Source organism: Calonectris borealis, chromosome 2, assembly GCF_964195595.1.
Source record: "Calonectris borealis chromosome 2, bCalBor7.hap1.2, whole genome shotgun sequence".
Lineage (NCBI taxonomy): Eukaryota > Metazoa > Chordata > Aves > Procellariiformes > Procellariidae > Calonectris > Calonectris borealis.
Window position 1 is genome coordinate 134217408 of NC_134313.1, and position 20823 is coordinate 134238230.

The following is a 20823-nucleotide window of genomic DNA, read 5'->3' on the forward strand; positions in this document are numbered from 1 at the left end:
TTTGTGCACGTGGGCCATAAAGCGGGCCATAAAGTAGAGTTAAAGACCTGGTCCTGCAAAGGCTACATGCATAGACTTTAAAATGCTTATTATAATGTCATTTAATTAAAAGATGACAATCATGCTGACTCAAACATGTACTTTCCCCCCCCTGGAACTAAAGTTCACGATTCATCATATGTATCTGGTTACCTGCTGCGTGTTTTGGTTGAAGTTCATGAACTAGTGATTAAATAAATTCCTTGTGAATACCAGGATACCAGTTAGGATAGATACACTTCCCACTGATGCTTAACCAACAGCAAGAAACTTCAGGGCCTCGCTAATGAAAGTTTCCACTATGAATTTACCCTATCAATTTGAGGCTGTGGCGAAATGATAAATAAAAGAACGGATGCACACATTTATTTAAAGAAATCTTTTAATACAAAATGCAGAGCAAATTGTTCAAACTGGCTGATTTCATTACCAATAATTCAGTGCATTTGGCACTATGAGGCAGTGCTCCCTTTTTAGAAAATACCACTTGATGCTACCAGTTACTGTAAACACAAATGCAAACAAAGAACATGATTTACATGCTAATGGCATAGTTTATTTTTTCAAAAGGTATAATTTGGCATTTAAACTTGTATTGCATGTACGTGTAGTTTTTGTGCTTTTTTAAACATACCTGACCATAAAGTTGCTACATTGTCATCATGCCGTGACCAATGAGATCTTCTTTAATACCAGTCTTAAGGGCTTTGTTTATAGGAGATATAAAAAGTATTTGTTGCTATCTAGTTGTTAATAGTAATTATTTTAACGTCTTACAAACTAGTATGCCTCTTAACATTCCTTCCTTATCATTCATTACATGCCTTTTAGGCCATCTTTTTTGCAGACGCTTTTCAGGTTGTAAAATAGAAAAGGATAAGCTGTTGTGAATAAGCATGTGAGTGAATAAAATGTCTTCTTTTTCATAGCACAAATAAATAAATATCAAAACCAAAAGATCATCTCTTCATTCAAAGCCACTACCAGAGTGTAACCTCATTATCACAAGTACAGATAAATAGTAATTTGGTTCAATTTAATTTACTTCAAAGATTTGGAGAAAATCTGAAAAAAAAAAAAGAATTTAAATTCATTACATTGAAGGTACTTAAAAAATACCAGTTTTAAAAAGCTATGAAGAAAAACTTTAGTACTTCTCCTTGCGGAAGGTATCCAAATGGAGGGAAAAGGGAAGGTAGACAAGTAAACATACCACAGACTAGGAAACAGAACAGGAACTCATTCACCATCACTCATTTTCATGGAAGAAAGTTGAGAATGATTCACTTGCAGAGGATGAAGGTAAGACAATATTGAATCGGATACTAATTCTTTTTCAGAATCTATCTGCAGATTGACCATATGAGTTGTAGAATTAATTGGTACATTATGTTTGCTTGGAGCTATGATGGTGAAAGTAGTAAGGAAAAATGCAATAGCCTCCTAGGCCTCTCTCCTCAAAGGAAAACCAGGAAAAGCAGAACAGTTCTGAACAAATGCAAAGCACAGAGTATCTCTTAGGAACACATAAATCCACAGTGAATTTCAGGTGAAGACGAACTTGAGCTACAATATTTCTTTCAGTGCTAAAAAAGAATAATAAAATAAGGTCACTTTGTATATGAAGGATCAAGTACTCAAGACTAAAACACATCTTTCTTCCATGTGTAACTTTGACCTAAAGCTTGCTTTTTTCCCCCACTGATGTTCTCCCCCTTCCCCCATCTCCAGAAACTAAAGTCCTAGTTTTACATAGGCCTATATAACTACACTCACACTGATGGCCTAGATCCTCTAATTAAAACTAAACCGATTTCCTCATTCAGAAGCCGCAGCTGGTAGATTTTCTAACAGATCACAGTTGGCTGGGTTTGCCAGACCCTTGAGCATGCAGCCTTCCTCCTCAAAAGTAGTCTTTTCTGTTTGTACCACTGTAATCACTGACCTCCAGTCTTCACGCAAATATCCTTATCATCCTTTCAGGAAAAAATAAAACCTAAGCAATCGTCAGCCATCTTATTTTTGTTTCTGCTCTTTTTCGTTACCTTGTTTCTGTTCTGATTTGACCAAGCGTTTGGGTATTACGAAAACACTGCCATCGCTACTGCAATGAATGACATATTGGCATGGGTTAACAGGTCTACCCTGGTCATCCCTCAATCTACTGAAAATGTCACGGTACAAGTTGTTTAACTTTTGTTTCATACGGCTGATTGATCTGCTACACTGAGAGTGCTCCTTTTTAAGGCTCTCCTTTTGTGTTTGAAGATTACATACATCTTCTTCCAAGTTAAGAATTGCATTCAGTTTACGTTTACGACAATTTTGGGCAGCAACTTTGTTTTTTCCTCTTCGTCTGATGTCACGTAGAAGTGATACTTGAGTATCTGTCAGATGGTTCTTTGCTAGCATAGTGTTGAAAGAGTCAACGGGCATGCTCACAATTTCATCTACTGAAAATGGTATTCTCAGAGCTTTTGCACGGCGTTCATCGCTGCTAAGGTTTGTATCAGTAGAATTATGGCACCTATCCTTTACTTCGTTTGGTTTCTCCATCCACATCTGCTGCTGATGCTCCGGAGTGGATGCTGCTTGACTTGGCGGCTGATTATAAGTGTGGTTATGAAGAAACTGCTGAAGTGTGTCTTCTCTAGAACACTCTGAATCACCTGGATATTCCAAATTGCCATATTTACTGTGTTCTTGGCTAAGGCCACCAACAGTTCCTAAGCCATGTGAAGAAACAGATTTATAATCACTGCTGTACCCAACAGCACCTTCACTGCAGATCAAGTAAGGGGCGGTGCAGTGATCTGAATTCAAAGACAGTCCCGAATCTGAGCCAGGTTCTTCAAAGAGCTGAGAAACTTCTATAGGTTCAAAGCTTTCCTCCAAAGCCAAAGACATGAATTTAATTTCATCAATATTATCATCGTGGCCTGTTAGGTTTCTAATGTCAGCAGCTGAAAACAGCCCTGTCAAATTTGACCCATGAAGTAGTGATTCTGGATCTGTGATATTAGAGCTTGACTGAGGAAAAGACTCTTGCCTTTGTAAATGTCTTGTTTCTGAATTTGATTGAGTGGGGTAGTCTGTTCTTAGTAGCGTGGCATCATGAGGACTGAAACAGTGGCAAAGCGTCTGGGTCAAACTTATATTGTGGTGTGAGGATGATGGGTCTTGGCCTCTACTAGACGTAGCAACTTGTATATCTTCCAGTAAACTCGCCTAAAAGATGATGGGGGGAAAAATTTAATCTTTTATAAAATTAATGCCTCCACATTCCTCACCTACACAGTGTTGATCAATTAATTTTTTAGTATTCCACTATTGGAATCTATTAAAGTCAAAATTTTATATGTTAAACTCTTTTTCTAGCTACCCTGAATGCTGTTTCCCATTTGCACACAGAACCCCCCGCGTTGGCATATGGCAAGAGGAAGCGGGAAGGGTGCAGAAGAAAAGTGACTGACGGGATGGGAGGAGGAGGACTCGCAAAGGACAGTGTGGGACTGATGAGTGTTAAAAGGTGGAAATGGGACTGTTGCAAGTGTACATCAAACTACAGCCTACGTGTTCATCTGCTCTGGTCTAAGAAAAAAGGCCCTTCTAGGAGGGGCAGTCCTGCCCCTCCTCCCTGGTAGTGGTTTTGATGATCATCTGATTCCAGGGTAAGCTGGTTCAAGGTGCTAAACTGTTAGAAAATTAACCTTATAAAGAAGATAAATAGCTCACTGGCAGGAAAAGAGAGGAGGAGGACAGGAATGTTAAGGTCATGCTGGCACATTCTCACTGCTTTCCTTTCACAGTTTATAAAGTTCTGGGGCTGTAAGCTGCTACATTTGGCTTAGCTCCTTCTTAACTGAGGTCTATTGTGTTCAGATTTCAACTCAACTCCTTTACTGATCAGTTTGGAGGAAACATCCCGCCCCCCCAAATCACACCTTCTCTGGATGTCTTTTGACTTTAAATTACTACTCAGTTTTTCTTCACAAAAATAAAGCTGCTGTATGATCCCTCAGCCCTCAAGTCAAGACGATAAATGAATGCTGCAGCAGCATTAAGGCCCACCTTTTGTAGGCCTGGGTTATAGTCGCTGGGTCCTAGAAATACAAAACCACTGCACAAGATTATGTCAGGGCACTTGCTGACAAGTAGAGCAGTCATAAAATACATAGATACAAAAAACTTGAGAATGTAAATACATCAAGTAGGAAGTGTATGATATGGTTCCTCCATAGCTGAGCATCCCTACTGTGGTGCAGGAGAAGACTCTTCTGACTGCAGTTCCTTGAACAAACAATGTAAAAAGCACTTTCCACAGGGAAGGAATGATGTACCATAAAGACCAGAACGTCTCAAGTTCCCTACTATGCTTACTGGGAGCTCAGGTAACAGAAGAAGGTCTTGCCTTATTTCTCCTAGGGAGTTACCTTGTACCAGACCATCTGTAGTCTGAGATAGAGCTCGTATTTTCAATTAAGCCTTGAAAAGAAATATTCTTAGCAAGTTAACTATTAAAAAATCCCCGACACTGTAAAGACTTGGTACCTGGAAAAAACAAGCAATCCATTTTCAACAGACAGATTGTCACAAGATGGCAGTGCATTAATAGTCTTAAATAAAATATGCAACTGTGTACTGTTACCGCTATGTAAAGGCTACAGCCAAATTCCTTTCAAATTATGAAAAGAACAGAGAAAACTAAACTGATGAACTTCTGAACCTTGTTAGTGCGGAATCCATTACCAGAGCTGAACAGAGGAGGCGGCTAATTTATGGGCTGGGAGGCACTATCCAACCTAGAGATTCCCAAAACTAGGTGTCCTAGAGATAAACATGAATTTCTATGGAAAACACTAATGACCCTGTAAGGCTCCTACAATGGGAAGCATATGTAAGTTGCCCTTGGAGTGTTGCAAAAAAGGAATGTAGGGAGTAGCTTCATGGTTAATGATTGCAGCCATGAGCTGTGGGAGAGGAGGGAGACTCCAATTAAGATAACAACAGATTTTTTTTTGTGAAGATGGGCACCCAGAAAGTAAACAATAGTATCGGAAGCCCAGAAGATAAAAAAAGGAAACAAAATGGTTTTGCCGCTAATGCTGACTGACCTAATTTGCAGCAAAGCTGGGTCTGTTCTTCTTGAGGGTACTATCCTTGTAAGCACTTGACCCAATATTTATGGCAACTCTAATCTTTGGCTGCAAATGCTTAATAGCTGCTAGTGCTTAATAACTCAGCGTTGCTCTAGAGAAACACACCAAGAGCTGCTGTATAAATACGAATTGGCATTAGGTTTCAGAAAGGGAATTATGAGTTGAACTAATTAAGTTGTCCGGTGGCTCCATCCAACTTTGAACACCAGGTGACAAAGAAGACAGGACTTTGCAGTTTTCAAATCACAGACAAATTACTGGGGAAAATTTTTCGAGTAGAGCCAATGACAGCTGCTGTAAAAGGTGGATTACTTAATGTCTTCAGGTAAGTTTTACTGCATTGATTTGCTGATATATTCACTGTTTTTTTTTTAATTAGACAAAACAGAGTAAGTCATTATCCAATAATCACTGACTGTATCCCAATCTATCCCGTTTACCTCTAGCACGTTTTCCATCTGCGATGACAGAAGCTGTAAATAGCCCTCTAAGGAGAGAAGGGAATCTACATGCTTGCAGTTGCTCTGTGACAGAAGAAACAGAAATGCTTTGTAAAGCACAGTTATTTTACATAAAAGGAGGTAAAAATCAAAGTCTGAGAAGCAACAGAGCACAGCTCTGTGAAACACTGCTGCTGACCCTGCCATCAAGTCTTCATCCTGATGGGGGATGCCAGAACGAGCGGAATAACTCCATGGCAAGAGCATTCTGCTCTGCCCCACAACAGCAGAACCGGGCTTTCCTCCTCTCTGAGGCTGCACCTACCCACCACTGTGGAAAAATCAAGTATCTTTTCAAAGCCTAGCTGCCAGGGCAATGGTGAACAGAGGGGCTGGCAAGACAACCGGATCCGATGTTCTCAGCTCTCATAAGGTCTCAAGAAGAATGAATGTTCTTTTCATTGTAGCTCTCAGAGAGAACAAAACCCAAAGCGCACCCATTTCGGTTTAACATCATTAAGATTATTTCTCTGCCTTCTAGTTACAATACACATGTTAAGATCTGAACAATCCAGTTTCTCAAATGTAATTCTACATCTGAGCATCAAGCTTTACATAAATGGTGAAAGCAGTATAATTTAGCATCCACGTCTCAAGTGTTTTTAGGAAAAAAAAAAAAAACAAATTGAAAAATGATTATTTGCCAGTGATTTCTGTAAACTTTAGAACATTTCAGCTACATAAACTATACTGCGGGGGGGGAACAATTTTCAGGAACGTGTACAAGGGCATCATTCACAAAGTATCATCTGCAGTCACTGTTCCTTGCCCTAGCAAAGGACACTCCACATGAAAAGAGGAAATCAAATATTCCTTTCAAAACCATTCACTCCATTTCTTTCACTACTCTCTATCTTAGTGATAAGACCTATATCCTCCCTCACTTCCTCTTCATGGTTTTCCCTTCTTCCATTTTTTTCGTCATTTACTTGATTTATGTCTTCCTCCTCCTCTTGCAGTTCCAGCTGATCATCTCCTTGGGGTGGACAGCAGTCATCCAAAGCTTCCTGACATGCTTTCAGGTCAACATCCTGAAGACACAAATAGAACAGTTCTATTAAGCAACAAGCTGTCAAAATTAACCTTTAGAATGCACTTTTTTCTTTTTTTTTTTTACAGCTATAGCATCTCAAATAAAATAGACACTGAACAGTTCATTCATGTGGATGAACTGACTCTGTGTAGACTTGGGGGGCAGAAGGAGACCGACGTCAGTTCAGGAGTGCAGACGCTGCCTCCTCTTTCGGTGCCCAGGCACTGAACCCATCTGCGGTAGAAAGGGACATTCATAAACACTGGAAACAAATTCTTCTAAAACAGACACACGATGATGTGACTTCATGGAAAGATTGGGCTTTCAGTGTCTTTTGGATGTCATTTCACAGCAACACATCCAAGCCAGATATATTCTCAGTGATGGAATCTGAACATAGGCAATTATACATGGCCAGTTAGCAAAATCCCTCGCTTTTTCTTTCAGGAAAACAATCACATTAACATGTACTGTAATAGCAGCTCTCTTTCCCCATCGCTTCCACGTAGTCATTACCCAGTTCCCATTTATCCACATGATGGGGTTTTTATTTTAATCTCCAGCAATGAAATTGTTCTGATTTAGGAGTCTCAGAAGCATTTTTCAAGTTATCTTTTATCTATAGTCATATGAGCAGACTTTTAAAATTTTTATTACAGGGCTGGGGTATTGCTAGGGTGAGAAGGAATCACTGCTAAGGACTTTGCATATTTATATTTAAAAAAAAATTGATATTTCAGCTTTTATAGGGCAAACCTGAGTTATTAAAATGTGAAACTTGGTGGAATGGCAGCCAGAAAACCTAGTGGCTCCACTGCATTAGTTCCATAGCAAAATGCTATGGCAGGAGCAGAAAAGACAAGCTCTCAACAGCAGCAAACGTAACAAGTTAGTGTTCTGTTCTAAAAATCACAACAAATTTACTTTACAGGTTTTACATGAAAGCATAAACTATATAAAAACTGCAGCTGTAATAGTCATCAAAATGTGTACGAGATTTTTTTAAATTATTGCTTCATACAAAACACATTAAGAATTAAATGTAAGAAGGTTTAAAAATAGGACTTGAGTAAAATTAAATATAGTTTGAAAACAAAGTAATACTAATTCCATTTTTATTAATTCTATTAAAATTTATTTAAAAATTATGAAAACTAATTTTATTTTTAACTTATTTTATTTGCTGGCTTTCCATTTTTCTGTACTTTCTTTTCAAGGATTGGAAGGGAACTTTAATTTTATAAACAGTCATTTCTAACAACAAATAGATATACCAGGCGCTTATCTGTCACTCTGATGTAAGAGGTACTTTCTTTCAATGATGCCCAACACATCATTAAAAATTATATTCCAATATAGTATGTCTTCTTTGTCAGCTGCAGTTGGAAATGACCAGATGACTTATTATTGCCAAGTATAAGAAAACAAATTTACTTTTCTAAACACACACACAAAAATACAGTTTTCCTCTATGTAGTAGAACAGCAGGAGAGGGAATTCGGTGTACAGGACACTGAGTACACGGTAACTAGCTATTTGCAAACACTTAAATGAGTTCAGTGGAGCTACTCACAGGCATGATGTTAGTCCCGTAATTACATGTTTGCCAGATCAGGGCTAGTCTTTAATTTTACAAACAACCAACTTGTCCGATGAATATGATCTATTATCATCCTAATTAATCAAATTCATCATCATCAAAAGCAGATAAGAAGTCAAGGACAATCGCTATTACAGACCTTAAGCAGCTCCTCTTGAGCTGAGTGGCCTGGGAAGCTGCTGCTGCTAAGGCAGAGTATTCGGCTCCTGAAGAACACAGCAAATTCATTACTCTACCAGCTAACGAAGAGGCAAATGCAGGAAACAGTTAGAGGTGTAGTATCTATAATGTGATGCCTCGAAAAACACCTTTAAGCACAGGTTTTGAATACAGAAAGTATATGGGTGACAACTCGATGGTTCCTACTAAAATTACCAGGGGTACAAACCTACGCTACTGCCAGGGAAAAGCAAAGCTTGCCGTGACTGTGTGAAGAGCCCACGGTGCGCCCTGCAGATCATTCGAAACCCTCACAGTTCAACTTGCTTATGGTGGAAATCTGCCTGCAGACGATGCCAGTCTGCTGAAGTCTACGATGGAGATGGTCCTTCCCAGCACCATCATGAGGACAACCGAATTTCTGGTGTGCCTGATGGGATGGCTCCTTCCTGAAGAGAAACTATGCTCCTGAAGCTCGTAGAAATTTGTGAAGACTGTCATGGCTTCAGTTCCTCCAGGACGTCAAAGACAACTGAATTTTTAGGTCTTTTCCTGACGATACATGATGACCACTAAGGAGATGGGGAATACTTCTGACCATTAATTTTAGGATGTATCTGGAGTCTGCATTGCTTTTTATTTATCTTTTAACAAATAATAATGTCTTTGACTATTTTCTCTGCTAAGACATAGGCAGTGTCTTGGTACCCTTAGTTTCCAGGCTGAGAGCCACCAACTGCACTACAGGATCACATGCCGTTTTGTCCTAAGCACCCTTTGGCTTAAGAACAGGATGGAGATCGGAGTCTCCCTCTGATCTTCGCACAAAGCTCCTGCTGACGTGAATGGAGGTGCCAGCGGGGATGGGAGGGAGACAGGGTCTCACATTTGCAATCATGACCATTCACTGTAGTTCACCAAAGCGAACGTATCATCTCTACTGATTGAGCTTAGTAATGCTGCACTGTGCGGCTTTGAAGATTAGCCTTACTACCACCATTTATTCCTCCAGCAGATGATATTAAAATATACTCATGCCTGCTCACACTGATTATTACTGCAATAAGTTATCCATCCTTTTAAAAAAACTGTTTTCACCAGTACCAGGGCAGTTTCTGGAAGAGCATGGCCCTGTGACCAGCTTTTCACAACAGCGGTGGTACAGATACAGTGCGTGTAAAATTGTTCACAGCACCAGTTTCTATGTACGGGATCATTTCAACGAGACACTCTATATGGAAATCATGTAACACAACCAGAGCCTTTTCCCCTTAATATCTCAGTTTTGGCTTTTAACAAAAATCCCCTGGATTATGCTGTTAAAGATTTACTCTCTGACATTACATTTCCCTCCAGCTTGTTAGTCTTTCTCAATGATGAAGGACAGCTGGAAAATACGGCTCCACAACTGAACGCTTCTTTCCATGCCCATGCATCCCTTAGTATTAATTGCTGGGACACTGGTATGAGGAGAATAGGAGGGGTGCCTCCCCCAAAACCAGCCATATCATGTTTTTGAATAAGGCATTTCTTTAAAGATAGCTTAATTTTGCAGTCTGAATATATATCTAATGACAAAAGGGATTAGGTGTAAACAGTACTGCATTACCACACTCAGTGTTTCTGTCCTGTTCCTTATTTTGCATTAATGGTAGCAGAAGAAACAGTGATTGAGTTATTGTAATACCACTATGAGCCCAAGAGCTAGATCAGGACCATATGTCTCGGGGGGGGGGTCTCTGTACAGACAAAAAGACTGATTCTTGCTGATTGTAGAAACCTTGCTACTACCACTAAACCCATTTATTGCAGCAGCCTTTCCACTTCTACCACTGGAGGGTGTGGAAGTTCACACCTCCCACAGCAGGCTGTTTAAAAATCATGAACGGCAACCCTACCTGATGACAACCTTCGAATTGCAATCGGAAGGATTTCTGTGCAAGCACAAGGCAGGTGTTTTACACTAAAAAACCCACCAAAAAAAAAAAAAAACCCATGTATCTCAAATTCTAATCTTGCTTCTGCTATTTACTAGTTTCAGTTGGGCTAGAGAACACAATCTGAGACTAAGTCTGATTTACCAAATTATCTATCAGCCTTGTACGCTGAAGGGCTGGGCTCTAACTGGGCATCTGCCCTTTCCCTAAGGTACAACTTACCGCAGGTCAACTATCAGCTTCAGTTTGTCAGTCTTTGGAATATGAAAAATAGTAATTTATGTCAAATCTGCTACTTAAGGTGGTCCAAGAATCAACGTGGAGGTGAGAGAAAATATGATTTTGCAGGTGGCCTGGCCTGCATTTAATTGGAAGGACGCTGCCTTCTTTGGCAGGTTTTCTTACCACATTAAGAATAAAGCCTTCATTTTAAGTACATCGGAGTATTGATCTCAGCATAAGTCGGGTGCACCGTACATCAAACTACCCCTCCACGTATCTCCTCCCCTTGCTTCCCACGCCCATATATTATTTGTTGTCTATAAAACAACGTGTAGGGAGCAGAACCTGTAAGATACCAAAATACGAATAGGTCTACCGCAATGCATTGGATGGGTGAACAGGGCCCCTCTCTAGGAGCAGCAGAAAGCACAAGCAAGCTCTTTTCAGCTATCGATCAGCGCGCAGTTGGCAAACAGGGCTAAAACTACACAGCTCAGGCTACAAGTTGTGCTGGTTTTGGCTGGGGTAGAGTTAATTTTCTTCATAGCAGCTAGCATGGGGCTATGTTTTGGATTTGTGCTGGAAACAGTGTTGATAACACAGGGATGTTTTCGCTACTGCTGAGCAGGGCTTACACAGAGTCAAGGCCTTTGCTGCTCCTCACCCCACCCCACCAGCGAGGAGGCTGGGGGTGCACAAGAAGCTGGGAGGGGACACGGCTGGGACAGCTGACCCCCACTGACCAAAGGGATATTCCATACCATATGACGTCATGCTCGGCATATAAAGCTGGGGGAAGAAGAAGGAAGGAGGGGACGTTCGGAGTGATGGCGTTTGTCTTCCCAAGTAACCGTTACGCGTGATGGAGCCCTGTTTTCCTGGAGATGGCTGAACACCTGCCTGCCGATGGGATGTAGGGAATGAATTCCTTGTTTTGCTTTGCTTGTGTGTGCGGCTTTTGCTTTACCTATTAAACTGTCTTTATCTCAACCCACGAGTTTTCTCACTTTTACTCTTCTGATTCTCTTCCCCATCCCACCGGGGGGGAGTGAGCGAGCAGCTCCGTGGGGCTTAGTTGCTGGCTGGGGTTAAACCATGACACAAGTGCACAGAAATATCTGAACTATCTCTGGAGCCTCAGCAGAACAGAGCAGACAGGGTGGTTTGCCTGGGTGTACAGGCAGCACCGAGAGGCAGGGGGTACCTGCCCCTGCAGAGCTCTGTTTCTCTGCAGTCAGACTCTGAGTTATCTCTACAAATATCCCAGCACCGGAGCAAAGGTATATGACCACCATTATTTGCAAAAGGACATAATCTTTTGTGCTGATTACTCATGTATCCTGTTCACATGCTGTCTTCTAATTCCTCTACATTACATTTTCTTTATTTTAGTTGTCAAACGTTAAATTGCTCCATTACTGTCATTAGCCTTTGAGACGCTTTTCTGCAAACTTATGTCCCTTCTCCTTTATTAACTGCATGTCTCTGTAGAACTGGCCCTCTCCTTCCTACAAGCTGAAAAGACGTGGCACAGTCTGGTGATCTTTGCCACGTTTTGAATAATTAAGTAACATAGAATCATAGAATCATAGAATCATACAGGTTGGAAAAGACCTCTAAGATCATCGTGTCCAACCGTCAACCCAACACCACCATGCCCACTACACCATGTCCCTAAGGGCCTCATCTACGTGTCTTTTAAATACCTCCAGGGATGGTGACTCAACCACTTCCCTGGGCAGCCTGTTCCAAGGCCTGACCACTCTTTCAGTAAAGAAATTTCTCCTAATGTTCAATCTAAACCTCCCTTGGCGCAACTTGAGGCCATTTCCTCTTGTCCTATCGCTAGTTACTTGGCAGAAGAGACCAACACCCACCTCACTACAACCTCCTTTCAGGTAGTTGTAGAGCGCGATGAGGTCTCCCCTCAGCCTCCTCTTCTCCAGACTAAACAACCCCAGTTCCCTCAGCCGCTCCTCATAAGACTTGTGCTCCAGGCCCTTCACCAGCTTCGTTGCCCTCCTCTGGACGCGCTCCAGCACCTCCATGTCCTTCTTGTAGTGAGGGGCCCAAAACTGAACACAGGATTCGAGGTGCGGCCTCACCAGTGCCGAGTACAGGGGCACGATCACCTCCCTGCTCCTGCTGGCCACACTATTTCTGATACAGGCCAGGATGCCGTTGGCCTTCTTGGCCACCTGAGCACACTGCTGGCTCATGTTCAGCCGGCTGTCAACCAGTACCCCCAGGTCCTTTTCCTCTGGGCAGCTTTCCAGCCACTCTTCCCCAAGCCTGTAGCGTTGCCTGGGGTTGTTGTGGCCGAAGTGCAGGACCCGGCACTTGGCCTTGTTGAACCTCACACAGTTGGCCTCGGCCCATCGATCCAGCCTGTCCAGGTCCCTCTGCAGAGCCTTCCTACCCTCCAGCAGATCAACACTCCCGCCCAGCTTGGTGTTGTCTGCAAACTGAGGGAGCACTCGATCCCCTCGTCCAGATCATTGATGAAGATATTGAACAGGACCGGCCCCAGTACTGAGCCCTGGGGAACACCGCTCGTGACCGGCCGCCAACTGGATTTAACTCCGTTCACCACAACTCTCTGGGCTCGGCCGTCCAGCCAGTTTTTTACCCAGCGAAACATGTCCAGAACATTGTCCACACCAGTACAAGTTAGGTAAAAGAAATACAGCTTCTAGTAATAACCAGTAGTTTCACTTTACTACTTTAATTATGATTAATAATTAAATATAACAATGCATAACTGTTTTCATATAGTTCTAAGGTTACTGATGTTGCTCTTTGGCTGCATACTTCAAATATGCAATGATAATTAATCTTACCAATTGATATCTACTTAATCTCAGCTAAAAAGCAAAATGTTTCTTGCTGTTTCTCTATATTCATACTGAGCCCTAAAATATCCTGAAAACACAGGAACAGAAGAGTACTTTATCATTTGAAATGCAGCCAGGGTTTAGGAAGCATGGAGGGTGGAATGGGGGTTGGAAACACCAAATTCAAAGCAACTTTTATGTTACATATGGCTGGGCTTAAAAACCACACTAAGCCACACTAACTAAGCAATGCAATTGAGTAAATCAAATGGTGCATAACTGTGACTCCAAATGTGGCACCTGTCAGATGTCTATGACACATCTACTCCAATTCCTAATATTAATGTCTGGGCTGCAACCAAATGCACGCTGTTAAAGGCACTCCTGCTTGTTGCAGTGAGTTGTTAGCACCTCTAACCACATGCTTTTCGGAAACAAAAGTGCTAGGGCTGTACATAGCATGTCAGCTATGTCAGCTATTACAAAGCACACATACTCGGTGCACTCTACATGTTTGGCACATACACAGAATTAACACCAACCTACCGCCAAATGGAGGCAGAGACGGATACAAGTTAAAGACGCAGACATAAATAGTATCGTCACTAATTTCAATTAAAACACCAGCTTTCATGCCAAAGACAGCTCGATATCCCCTTCAAAATGAACGTTTTAAACCGCTTCTGAAACACAAACCGAAAAGTTTTACCCTCTAGCCATTTGGTCCTGTGCTGATGTTTTGCACCAGAAACTAATTTCATCCCACAGGATGCAACATCTCTGACAGTAAATCTGATGAAGGTTATTAAACTTATTCAATCACTCCTTCAGAGTGAGCACATTAAAAAAGAAAGAACTCTTTCTATGCTTCTGCTGTCCCAAGATGCTTTCTATTGTGGTCATCGGGGTTCTCCAAGAGACTCTCTTCTTTCCTTCTCTCTTTCTCTATCTTTGATTGCTAGTATATCCTCATTGGTGTGATGTAGTCACTACTGAATAAACATAAATGTATCCAGGGAACACGCTTTCTGATAAAACTTTGTCCACAACTCAGTTCCCGATGTCTTCCTCTTGAGCCCTGCCAGGCGAATATACTTTCTCAGGTATCCAGCTCCCACCTTTCTCAAGCCACCGGCCCCATTGCAACACCAAACGCCTGCCGACTCAGCCCTGAGCAGGGAGCGCTGTTAAAATCCACACTCTGATATTTTAGCTCCTCTGGGATTTGAGTATCTTCACCTTCCCCCTGCCACCGTATGTAATTCCTCTTCTTTTTTCCACACTTACGACACTAATTCTTTCTTCTTTCTGTCTGATATTCCCCTCACCTCCGTTCACATACACTTCTCATGCACATCCCACAGCTGAAATACCTTCCCCACTCTCCAGGGAGCAGGAAAATGCTGGTGTAGGTCAGCCCTACGCCACTGACTCCCTCTACACACTTCGTGTTTGACTTGGCTTTTTCAAAACCCTCGTGCCTCCTGCAGCGCACCGTAAAAATCAAAATCACAGTCCTTCAAGACAATACGTACCTCAAATGCTTGAGGTTCTTCTCTTACCCCAGCTCTCGCTGAAACACCACGCGGTCCTTCACACACCCTCATATTAAACCTAGGTAAGGTCTAGCTAACGGGTAAGAGCCATCCATGAGCAGGCACCCGGCCCATTTATCTCTTTGCAAATGTCCCTCCACAGCAATATTGCCATGTTCTAGTGCTCAATGAGTTCAAAAGGAAAAAAAAAAAAAAGAATAATTTGAAGTATGTTCTGTAAGTTAAACACACAGCTTCAGTGAGACTGCTCTCAAACGGACTGGAGAAAAGCCTTCAGAAAAAAAAGCCTACCTGGTTTCTATTTACCTTGGCTTTACCCAACTTTTGACACTTACCAAGAAAAAAAAAATCTGTAAATCAAACTATTCTCACTCAGTGTAAATACTTCAAACGTTGCCCAAAGTCCAGGACGGATTTACCCCATCCAGTGCTTTAATACTGTGAAACTCAGCCTCTAACGGTGTTCAAAGAACCGTGCTTGTCTGAGGTTTCACGTAACCTGACCCAAACTTGGCCTTTCTAAACATGAACATAGACACCACAGCACAAACAATACAAATCATCCACTGTGTGTCTTCTTCCTTAACTTTTGTAATTCATAAACAACAGCAATGTTATGCTGTTAATTATTAATTAGAGCAGGTGTTCTTTAATCGAGCACAGGAATTCAGCTCTTGGGAAGGGCTTCAAAATCTGTTGTAGAGAATGTAATACATCCAGATACAACAAACCTACTTGGTTTGGGTGGGAGCAGAGCCTTCCTCCTCTGTCCCACCCCGAGCTGGAGCACGTCCCACGCACGGCGCGATGACCCAGCGCAGCAACCGCTGCCCTCGTTCAGGTACTGCCTCCTCGGCTGGCGTGGGCAGCGTCAGTCCTTGGGGGTTCACACGATTTGGAAAGTGAGAGCATTTTTACTGTGAGATTCGGGCCACAGATAAAAAACTGAAGAGCTATGTAGTCCATTCCTGCTAATCTAAATCATTCCCCATGTATATTCCATGAAAGATAGAGAACCCATCCACTTTTATACTCCCTTTCTTCAAATGTATACACACATATACACACACACACACACACACACACACACAGAGAAATACTGATACACAGACAGAAAGGGAAAAGAAAACCAGTGAATCAAGCAGGGCAGCTCTTAACTCTTGCAAGATCTTCGGCTAAGACACTGTTGTATTACAAGCTTCTTGAGACTTTCTATGTATTTGTGAATGCTATTACCACATACACCAGACTGATGCCGCATCTTGCAGCACTGAGGCCTCACGCTTCCCCACACACAGTTTTTAAGGTGCTTTGGAAAACAGGTCTTGTTCATTTTGCATATGGACTTATGGTTCAACCTAACAGCTTTTAGAAATGTTGTGGGGGCAGGTTTACAGTGAGAAGCCTAAGGAAAATGCAGCCTTCAGCTGGCACAGTGGGGCACGGACTGCATCCCAGGTTAGTGCCTGTAGGAGGGCTTCTCTCTTCTCCCCACCAATTATCAGACCTATATACAGTGCCAGCTGCATGTCTTTTTTTTATTTTTTGTTGCTTTTTCTATGCTTAAAACTTCAAAATTTACACAGCCACACAGCATCTCAACTTAGCGTTTTCCTTAAAACACATTGCTTGAGCAATCCAACAATAATTCACAAGCACATTGGGAAAAAACAAGCAGACATGCCTAACTTTACCTGTGTGAGTAAGTCAATGTGACCTACTTACACATGGCCTACTCACCGTGACCAACTTGTGTGAGTAGGTTTGAGTAGGACAAAAAAAGTTAGGCACCCATGTTTTCAATAGTGGATGTCGGCATTCAAATAGGTGCTGTTACCATTTAAGGAGTAAGTGGTGCTCCCGTTATAAATTCTTTCTTAAAAAAACCAAAATTGCAATCTTTTTTCAGCAAACTGTGAAGAGGAAGACTAGGTGGTGCACAAACACTGTTGTATCTGGAAAAAAGGTAACATGAGAAATAATCACCCCAAAGAAAAGACAAGGTTCACTCTTATGCTTTTTATCTATTTCCGTAGCAAACACGCCCACTGGAGCCCAAAATGCTGGTCGGGGGTATTCTGCAAATGGTAGGACCTTTCATTACTATAGAAATTATTCCATTTCCTTGCATGAACTGATGCTTGTTTTCCTGGGTATTCAAAGCAAAATTTTATTGCTTTTTTTTCTTTTTTTTTTTTTTTCTTTTTTTTTTTTTTTTCTTCTAAAGATGTTACTTATGGTTCCTGTGCAGGAACCCTGGTACCTTAGTCTCAATCTTAAACATCCATGAGAACCAAAACTACAAGCTTTGATTCTGTAGTTGACTGAGATTAGAACAGCACAGAGGCATTAAACTAATATCCTAAGACATATGAGCACATCTTCTACCAACCACCCGCTATGACTTGCTGTAGGTAATGCAGGACAGTGAATTATACATAGGATTCACAACAAAAAACACTACATTTTTTAAATGTAGTCTCTGCTGTGGTACAAACACTTTATGCCTGGTCCTGTTACACACATCCATCTAAGAAAATGGGTAGCAAGACTCTGAGGTCATATGATTATTTTCTCCATTAAAAGGTGTATTTCAGAAGAAATACATTTTTTAATTTTTATTACTAAAGCAACAAAATATTGTGGGTTTTACATTTCATCAGAAAACTTACGTTTGATTACGTTTAAGAAAGGGACTGAGTGAAATAGTTTGCTGGGAACATAGTGAATACAAAGGTTAGGGCTGATCCCAGCCCGTCGGGCAGCAAGCTAAATGTAGGAACCCACCTGTTTGCTTTACTCCTTGTCAAAGACGAAGTGCTCAGGCTGCCCGAACACTGCGCTACGTCTCATCTTAGCACAGAACAGAAAAACAGGCCAGGCAACCCCATACAGTTTAGCACGCTCCGACAGCACGCTTCAGCCACTGAATTTTCTTTTTCATCTGCAGTTGTCTTCCAGAGTGGTTTTAAATACCAGTTCCCGAAGGACGAGGATCAACAGCTCGCACTGTGCTGCCAGCAACATTCTCAGCAGGGAGTGGTACCCAATGAATAAAATTAATCCAGGGGTGGGTGAATCCAGCTGCTAACTCCTCAGAACGTCACACAATCCCACAATACCGAGCAGAACAAAGCAATCACTTTCATCTGTTTACACAGACTCCTCGTCCTGATCTAGCATGGATAAGAGAAACGCTAAAAATAGCTCGGGTCTACTTTCACAAAAGGCAAAATGAAGGTTATAAATCAGCTAAACCACTTTTAAATCTGTTATTCTGTTACAACAACATTTTGACAGCACAAGCGGACTTATTCAAACCTACAGAGGTCATCTTTAAAACAAAGATCAACATTTTCTTCTGTGTTTCATGTTTTGGACCTGTCACACACTTCAAAAGAAGCCTGGTGGAACAGACACGGGGGTTTTCACTTAGAAGTCCATTTACATTTTAGGTGAAGAACTTAATACTGCCTTATCTTGCTCCAATCAGTCTTTCACTTAAATAAAATGTACATAAGAGAGAGGCCCACGTCTACATTTAGCAAAGAAATGAATCATCTTCTCTCCACAGGAACAAGTGATCCTTTACAGTTAGGGTGTTGAAACTAGTTTTGCAACTACTTTACAAAAATAACCAAGCTTACACATGGGAAACAGAAAAAAGAAACAAAAAAAGAGGAAAAAGAAAAGGAAGAAGGAAAAAAGAAAAACCTACCATGCAAGACAAATTTAGGAATTGTTAGTTGATGCTGGTCATAATGGTTCAAAACCAACTTGAAAAATGTTGGTAGTTAAGCTTGGTATTTCAAATGTACTGAACATCTGAGTCACAAAATCATCACCGTGGCATTGCTGTATCTTTTGTATCTGCGCAGTGTATCACAAAAGTCTCAGATCATAAACTACTCAGGAAAAATGAAACTCTATGCCCACTAGCGACTTAACTCAGAAAAGCAGTCCCTGCAGCTGAATGGCTTGCCTAATCTTCGAATTACACATGTGCACAGCTCTTCCGCAGGACGAGGGTCTGAGCGGGTGCCCCAGACAGAAGTGCAGTAAGGACTTCGTGCAACCGAAACAGGGAAACCAGCCATCACTGCCAGGTACGTGTCGCCTGAGCGTATCGTTCAAGATGCCACACTGATAATCGAGGCAGATACAACCAGGCTGGAGTTTAGCCCTGGCACAGTGAGACTCCCAAGATGTAAGAAATGTTCCTGACAAGTGTAGTTACCAGACTACGACATACACGTGCCCTTCCCCAAGGCGAGGGGTGCAGTTCTGCTCCTTATCGTGATGCTCTGCAGAGAAGCTGCATTTCTGCAGCCGCATGACATTCTTGAGCTGCCTGTGTGCCCGCACGAAGAAAACTGAGGCGATTCCGAAGGAACTGTCGAGCAGAAGTAACAGTCCTGGCCGTGCAACCCTCCCTTGCAGGTGACGAGCGGTGCTGGGGCCACGCGTGTGCCCCGGCCAGGGCAGCTCGGGTGCTGGGAGAGCCAGCCCCCGTTGCTCCCTTGGCAAAAGGCTGCATGGCGTTACTGCGCAGCACTAACCTGCCCCTCTCCTTGCTTTCGCTCCCCACTGCCCGTCACCCCCCGGGGGAACGGGACGGGAAGTGTGGGGGGGGAGAGCGCACAGGCCAACCCTGCGACCACCCGCAGGCGTCTGGAGGTCTCCCCACTCAATTTTTTGAGGGGGGGGGGTCTGGCTCAGAAAAGCGTCCCCACAGCTCGCCCCCCACCTGCACACCCACACGGCCCGCCCGCCCCGGGGCGCACCCCCCCCTTCACTCGGCCGAGGCGGCGGGGCAGAGCCGCAGCCCGCCGCGCCGCTGCCGGTGCCCAGCCCGCGCCTCCCCCGCCCCCAGGGCCGTCCCGCTGCCGCCGCCGCCGCTGCCGCCCTTACCTCCGCCATGGGGCAGCCGCCTCCGCGCAGGGCCGCCGCCCCATCCTCCTCCCGCGGCGGGGCGTGTGCGTGGGGGAGGACGGACTCCCCGGCTCCCGCAGCCGCGCACCAACCTGTCCCTCCGCCCCGGCCCCGCTCCGCGCACACCCGCCCCCCCTGCCGCCGCACCGGCCCTTCCCCCGGGCGGGAGGCGGGACGGGGACGCGGGGAGCCCAGGCAGGCACCGCTCCGCGGGGCCGGGCGCCCCACCTGTGTCCTGGGGGATTCCTGCGGGGCCGGGGGGAGTAGCAGCCTTCGGTTGCCGGAGCGAGCTAGAAATAAAGGAGACGAGTTAGAAAGTACGGTAGCTAGGGAAAGATAAAAAAACACAAAAAATGCAAAGCGGTTCTCCACCTGCCTCTGGTAGTAAACATGCTTCCCCCTCCCCCCACCCCCACCCCCCGTTTTTTAGAATCCCCAAATAAAAGAAGAAAAATACAGGTACAGGTTTTAATTACAATCAACCTGGTGTCTAAATATCTATCCAACGCCTTTGCTTTCCCACCCATTGAACTGCATTTTCCACAACACATCTGCTTGGCACTACCCGAACTTACTCTCGCACATGCTAGAAATACCTTTTCCAGCTTTTTTGTTTTCTCTGTCCTCCAAAAAGGCCTTTTATCACTTCTCATCTCTTCTACTTATCTGAGCGTTTCAGACTTGTTTTGGCATTTACAAGGCGTAAGGCTGTTCGGGCAGACCCTGAAAGTGTCACTTCTTCAGCGATAACTCTGTGTGTAGTGGGTGCAGTTTCTCATTTTTCTGTTATCACGGATGACATTTCCCCTTTTTCATTGTGTCCAGTGTGATACCATGCAACGGGTGCGTTAC

General features: G+C 43.1%; 1 protein-coding gene across 4 annotated transcripts; it reads right to left on the reverse strand.

The window, feature by feature from the left end:
• Nucleotides 1-403: 403 nt before the first annotated feature.
• NFE2L3 (NFE2 like bZIP transcription factor 3) lies at nucleotides 404-20598 on the reverse strand. 4 transcript variants are annotated; one of them, XM_075143517.1, is made up of 5 exons: nucleotides 20547-20598; nucleotides 19951-20261; nucleotides 6583-6729; nucleotides 5639-5722; nucleotides 404-3267 (listed from the first exon to the last, which is right to left on the reverse strand). In XM_075143517.1, exons 1-5 carry the CDS (start codon nucleotides 20554-20556, stop codon nucleotides 2056-2058), a joined length of 1764 nt encoding a protein of 587 aa, XP_074999618.1. In that variant the 5' UTR covers nucleotides 20557-20598; the 3' UTR covers nucleotides 404-2055. The 4 variants fall into 4 exon arrangements, with proteins under 4 accessions (XP_074999618.1, XP_074999619.1, XP_074999621.1 ...); XM_075143518.1 differs by having other exon boundaries at nucleotides 6628-6729; nucleotides 20547-20596; XM_075143520.1 differs by lacking the exon at nucleotides 20547-20598 and adding an exon at nucleotides 8471-8537 and having other exon boundaries at nucleotides 19951-20087.
• Between the last annotated feature and the right edge of the window lie 225 nt (nucleotides 20599-20823).

Coding starts and splice junctions, on each gene's coding strand:
- NFE2L3 (XM_075143517.1), bottom strand. Junction 6,730..19,950: donor GCGGCTGCCCCATGGCGGAG/GTAAGGGCGGCA, acceptor TTGTGTCTTCAG/GATGTTGACCTGAAAGCATG. Junction 5,723..6,582: donor GGGAAAACCATGAAGAGGAA/GTGAGGGAGGAT, acceptor CTTCTGTCACAG/AGCAACTGCAAGCATGTAGA.